The sequence below is a fragment of the Prunus avium genome, chromosome 6 (genome assembly GCF_965620075.1).
Source record: "Prunus avium chromosome 6, drPruAviu1.hap1.1, whole genome shotgun sequence".
Classification (NCBI taxonomy): Eukaryota; Viridiplantae; Streptophyta; class Magnoliopsida; order Rosales; family Rosaceae; genus Prunus; species Prunus avium.
The window spans coordinates 37,453,751-37,459,750 of record NC_142289.1 but is presented as its reverse complement, the minus strand read 5'-3'; the positions used below and the strand labels follow the sequence as shown (position 1 = coordinate 37,459,750).

Here is a 6,000-nt window from a genome sequence, read left to right as displayed (position 1 = left end):
GGGCCAACCTTATTTGTTTTTTTATCTTCTCTCTTTTAAATCTTTCCTTTTTCAATATTACAATGTATGGATATTATTTTGTAGTAAAAAGAAAACGGATTAAAGAGTGATAATGAAAATAATTTCATTAGAACTGGGTCGTGAGTATTAAGCCTGACCCAGATCATGAGCAAGGAAGTAAAATGGGGGGTGAAAGCGAAATAATATCCCCATTTGACAGAGGATAAGATGAAGGCAAAGCAACCCAATGAAACAAGACCATTATGAAGAAAAGCATGTACAACATCAAGGAAAAAGAATAATAAATGAATTAACACACAGCCAAACAAAGTAACACGGGCCCTAGTTCCGGTGTCCAACCCCAAAGTGAAATCTCTTCGTATGCTTATCATTAAATGCATATTCGAGACGAAGAGGCCCCAATGGTGAGTCCAATCTGATGCCAAACCCGTAACCGTACCCGCTTCCAGGCTTCAGCCTAGCACCCGCAGGATCACCTGATCAAAAACAAAACATAACCACCTTTAAGAACATTGCCTGTAAGCAAAAGGCAAAGCTAATGCGAAAAAAGTTTAAATTTATGCGTGTAGATAATCTTGGGACAAGATGGTTCTTTATGGTTCCAAGGATTCACGAGTGAATAGTAAATTAAACTATGGGAAACCTACCAGGAACACTGGGGCCTGATCCAAGATCCGTGCCATAGTCAGCAAAAATAACTCCTCCAACTGGCCCTATCTGCAACAACAGGACATGACATGATGATGGATCAAGGAATCAATGTTTTCTTCAAATATATAGAGAAGACAGTTTCCCACAGTATCAATTGTTATGATTTGAATGCATAGTAAAAACAACGGGAAACTTCATTTGCTACATCAAACATGATATGCCCAGCACAGATGCTTGTAAAAGCCCAAAAAAGAAAAAGAAAAGAGAGCCCATTTTCACCACATACCATGGGAAAAGAAATTTCTCCGGAGCCAACTGTATAAGATCTACCTGAGCCCACAGCACCTTCTTCGTAACCTCTTACACTATTTGTTCCACCGATGACAAATGCTTCATGTGGTGGGAAGTTACCAACCACATGGCCACCAGACAAACTAGCAGTGCAAAGCATAACAAAGTCAAAACCAAATTAAAGCATCATTTGCTTAATTTCAAAATATATAAATTACAAAAGCAAGTTGGGTCAAATTTTGGGTGAAACTATAAAACTCATAATGTTTTATAATATTCGATTGCTCCTACTCTTGACAAGTACAAAACGGCCATACCTTAAAAGAAAGCGAGCAGGGCCAAGTTCTAGGTCTGTCCTGGCACGAGCATTTATTCTGTTGAAAACCAACCATTCAGGCAAAACAGGAAGGCCTTGTTCCATGTTGAATACCAGCTGCAGAGGGCCATAAATGAGTATCAAAGTACAGTGGAAGTTCAGAAAGGAAAAAATAGTGAGTCATAATTTGTGAACACACTGTGATTGACTAACCATTGAAGACCCATGGTCACCAGAACCTGTGTAGACACTCTCAAGTTTAGCAAGTAGCATATCGTCATGGTTATTGCCACTACAAAACAAAAATGGCAAACAAAGAGCAGAAGATTAGAATCATGGATCACAGCAAAACTTAAACTAAGATATGGAAACTAAACTGAAGTAGTTTGATTTTTATTTGATTTCAGACTCGCGTACCTTGCAGTTAGGGGACTGCTGAAGAAATCCTTGATAATAGGATTTCCTTTCTCATCACGAGCACCAGCATGCTGGTAAAATAGTCCAGAATATGGGTAGTTAATGTTACAAATAAAATACCAACTCAACATAAATCTCATAAAAAACCTTCCAAGTTCAAAACAACCACTGAATGTTAAAACTCATCCAAGAAACACACACACAAAAAAAAAAAAACAGCCACAGGGGGGATAAAAGCACAAGTACCTGAAAGATAAGCCCTGCTGTTCCACTCAACTTTGGCCTTATGGGTCGGCTGAATTCAATACCAGCTGTGATGCGACCAATGGTCAAGTTGCTACCATCTTGTTGGTTACCATGGATAAGTGTTCCAGGGGTTCTTGAATTCTAACAGAAAAGAATTGGTCAAGCGTTTCGCCATAACAAATTTTCAAGTAGTGAATAGTCAAACAATAGTACTTTATACAATACAACATTAACGTACCTGAACCATTATAGTCCTGGACGTCCGCATATCATCTCCCGCAATCCATGGATCTGAGTAGTTTATACGAAATATTGAGTCTATCTGGCCCCTCTCCAGAGAAACATGGAGCTTTTGATTTCTTCCAAAGAGATTCCTATGAGAATATGCAAAGCTGCAAGGCAAGAAAGAAATTTATATCAAAAGTGTATTAATGAAATCATAAGAATCTAGTGCAACACTAGATGACATGCTGATAGTGAACACTAACACTATTTGAACATAGACACATGTATATTTGTATGTATATGTAGAAAGACATAATGCTTACAGAATCCAGATGGTCTGTCACTTCATAAAATATTAATAATAGAAAGCATTTTCAATACACAACTTTTTATGTGCAGTAGATTACCTTCCAATGAGTCCTGAAAGAGGGCCGCTTGTAATTCTGAAATTAAATAACAGAAGTTAACATTTTATACCACAAAATCTAAAACATAAACTCATATATTGACCACACAAAAAAAGTCAATTTGTATGTTCCACTCATTTGACTTACCCACTAGATATACCACCACCAGCAGAAAAACCTCCACTTGGTCGCTCAACAACATTCATGGAGATATCAACCTTACCAGCATCTACAATTTTGCAGTAGTTTTAGCAAGCAACGCATTCAACCACATGCATGAACTCCACACAAACATGTATAAATTTTTAAAGATAAACACAAAAAAAAAAAAAAAAATCATTGAACACTAACAAGATGGAAAATATGTTTTCCAACGAAAATATTTGCAAAAAAGATTTCTTTACCACCTGCTGGCTGGGGTATAATGCTAACATCTTCCATAAGTCCCATCGTCAATACAGTCTCCACATCTCTTTTTCCTTGAAGCATACTGTAGACCTACATAGGTATCATCCCAAGTAGCAACCCTTAAAAGTTGACATGTCACCACTAAATTTAGTGCATTTCTTTAAGGAAGAACCATTTAAGCATAAATACTTGATGGCAAAGTAAAAGCACAATGTTCCCAAAAACCCACTAAGATCATTATTATATAGAGAAGATACGTCCAGGAAAGTACCTGACCCTTCTTTGTAGTAAGTTGGCGAAGTATTGTTTCGGGCTTTGTCTTCCCTATAGTTGGTTCCCCACTAAGAAGAGCACAGAAGAATTAGCAAAGAAATCATTTCATAGCCACTTTTTCAAGAAAATTTGAACATTATCCATGCATGCAACATCTGTAAATGCGAACTCGATTAAACCAGTTACTTACGTCTTCCTGTCAAGGAACCGTATGGAGATATTATTGACCTCTGCTTCTGATACTTGTAACTTAAGAACACCCCCTGAGAGACTCTCAACAGCTGAAACCTATAATGTAATCAAGAAAAGAGCTGTCTACTATTATGAAAAATCTTGATAAAAAATAAAGCACAGTGAAGTCTTCACTGAACCAGTTCTACATTCTACAGCACTAGAAAATATTAACTTCATCTTTGTACATGCCGAAATTCAAAACAATTATAAAAAACTTATAGAGAAGAAACCAACCATTGCAAAAAGGCCCCGATCCATGTACCAATCATTGATGGAAGATATAACTTCATTCAAACGCTTAAGATTAATAACTTTTCCTGCACAACTTGACACCAAAATCGAAAATCAATATAGGACTCTTTGATCACACTTAAGTGGCACACCAGAAAGAGGCAAATGATCTTTCGTGCAAAGAGCATGCATGAACAACCCTAAATATGTAAGAACGTTGAAGAAAAACCTACCATATCCATCACAGAATGCATCCCTTATAAACTTCACTGGAAGAACATTTGCCCCTTCACATACTAGCCCTTGGAATTCCTGGTTTGGTTTTACCTAGCACCATTAAAAGATTATTATACTATTAGTCTTAGTTCCAAGCCAAATCAAATAGGAAACATGTTCTCATACATGATTATGACATGAGTTTGCATCATCTATGAAACAATAACACAAAACCATGATTGCTCGCTTTCTATTTCAAATTTATTTATTTTTAGGCCAAATCACTCTATCTAATGTAAAGACAATAAAATCAATACAACAAATTCATAAAAGTGATGAACTCAACACAACAATAAAAAAGCACCTAGGTAATTAGCATGAGGTCATAAGGACATAACTGAAATTGAAAATGACAAATGAATACAAAAATAATACAAATAATAAACACTAAATGCTTTTGGTTCACGACAAGCATTAGTTTCAATTTCTTTAAGCTCTTCTCCTACATTTATTAGGATTATAAACAGAAAAAAGCGCAGAACGCAATTCAATTCGACAACAATGCATATGCTTGTACCTGAAAGATCAATCGGATACCGTCTCTCGTATCTACAGCGACTGGCATGCAAGAGCAGAAGTATCCACTATCGAAGATTCTCTGCACGTCCTCTTGGACCTCGCGCACAGTGAGCGCCGAGTTGGGTCGGCAAGCCTTGAGAGCCGCCAAGGCCTCCGCTTCCAGGTCCTTCCTCTCCAGCTCTTCACCGTCCTTGTTCCTCACCAGTACCTCGCTTATCAAAACCCTCTCCTCGTCGTGCCGACTCGATGAGTGGCCCTTCTGCTGCGACTGAGTCGACTCGTCCGGCCGAGTCAAAGACAACGATGCTGAACATAAAAGCGGCGACTTCCCTACAAACTGACTGTGGTCTGCATTCCGATTTCGTGATTCGGACTCTGCCGAATCAGCGGACCGAGTCAGGGACAACGACGCGGAGCAAAGAATAGGCATAGAGTGCAAGCGACCGTTTTGAATTACTGCAGTGCACTGATTCAACTCGGTGGACTGAAAGGGGGGCCATTTTAATGGTGGAAATTGTGCCAAAGCTGAACGAGTCTTGAAAGAATCGATGAGTTGAGCGAACGAGTTTCTGGTTCTAGCGAACAGAAAGGGAAGTTCCAATTGCCGATTTTGCGGGGGCCGAGGGACTTTGACAGAAGGAGACGAAGTGAACCGAACCTCGTCGTTCGGCGGCATTGTATTTGGTCTAAGAAATGAGAACGAAGAGAGTTGTTTGGGTGCAGAGATACTTGTTTGGAAATAGGAGGGGAAGGGTTTTAGGGATGCAATTGAAGAAACGAAAAACCCTAGAGCTTAGCTTGGACCACACTGAAAACAGAGAGGGGTTGGGTGAAGAAGACGGAGAAAAAAAGAGGAACACGGAGAATCTGGTAGGACTCGTATCGTTAACTTATTGGTTTCGGCTCGGGGGTGGTTCGTGGGCTTGGGCCGGGTTACTGTTGTGTTGTGGCAAGGGTAGTTGTCGGCCGAAGTATTTAATAGCATCCATAATGTGTTTTATTTAATAAGTATTTCAAACTTTTAATTAATGTTAATTATTTTTTATATTATTTTTTAATAGAGATGGACCAATAAAAACAAAACTAACGTGGACAAAAGCCGCACTAAAACTATTAGCCCATATCACCACAATTAACTATAAGCCCAAAATTTATTTGGTAATTTTTATGGATGAACAACGAAAATATTTATCTCTAAATGCTCAATTTCTAAGAACACTCCTAATTAAATGATACAAAATTATAAAATTTTCTTTGAGAACCTAAAAATGTTTATGATGCTTCTTTAATAATGATTTAGAGGAGCACGACCGCAAACATTTTCTCCATCGTTTGCGGTCGTACACAATATACATAATATTACAATTTGTAAACCAAAATCATGCTTGAATTTATAATGCTTTTAAGTTACAACACATTATTATTATTTTTTTTTTTAAGGTTTAAAAATAGTGATAGTAAGCATTTCGATGTAACAAAGCTTAA

The 6,000-nt window shown here is 37.9% G+C and overlaps 1 protein-coding gene across 2 annotated transcripts; it reads right to left on the bottom strand.

Moving 5' to 3' along the window:
* Nucleotides 1-229: 229 nt before the first annotated feature.
* On the bottom strand, nt 230-5,387 carry OEP80 (outer envelope protein of 80 kDa). Of its 2 annotated transcripts, XM_088255688.1 has the most exons (16): nt 4,514-5,387; nt 3,954-4,047; nt 3,724-3,806; nt 3,446-3,543; nt 3,254-3,323; nt 2,982-3,072; nt 2,722-2,803; nt 2,575-2,610; nt 2,181-2,334; nt 1,943-2,083; nt 1,697-1,767; nt 1,493-1,571; nt 1,281-1,396; nt 959-1,106; nt 669-738; nt 230-497 (listed from the first exon to the last, which is right to left on the bottom strand). In XM_088255688.1, the coding sequence occupies exons 1-16, from the start codon at nt 5,189-5,191 to the stop codon at nt 343-345; spliced, it is 2,166 nt and encodes a 721-aa protein (XP_088111814.1). In that variant the 5' UTR covers nt 5,192-5,387; the 3' UTR covers nt 230-342. The 2 variants fall into 2 exon arrangements, with proteins under 2 accessions (XP_088111814.1, XP_088111815.1); XM_088255689.1 differs by lacking the exon at nt 4,514-5,387 and having other exon boundaries at nt 3,724-3,814.
* Nucleotides 5,388-6,000: the final 613 nt, after the last annotated feature.

Bases quoted from the DNA above. Each gene is read 5' to 3' on its own strand.
- OEP80 (XM_088255688.1), bottom strand. From the start codon at position 5,191: ATGCCGCCGAACGACGAGGTTCGGTTCACTTCGTCTCCTTCTGTCAAA. The intron at 1,768-1,942 runs GTACTTGTGCTT...CTATTTTACCAG, and splicing joins CAGCAGGGCTTATCTTTCAG to CATGCTGGTGCTCGTGATGA. The intron at 498-668 runs GTAGGTTTCCCA...GTTTTTGATCAG, and splicing joins ATCAGGCCCCAGTGTTCCTG to GTGATCCTGCGGGTGCTAGG.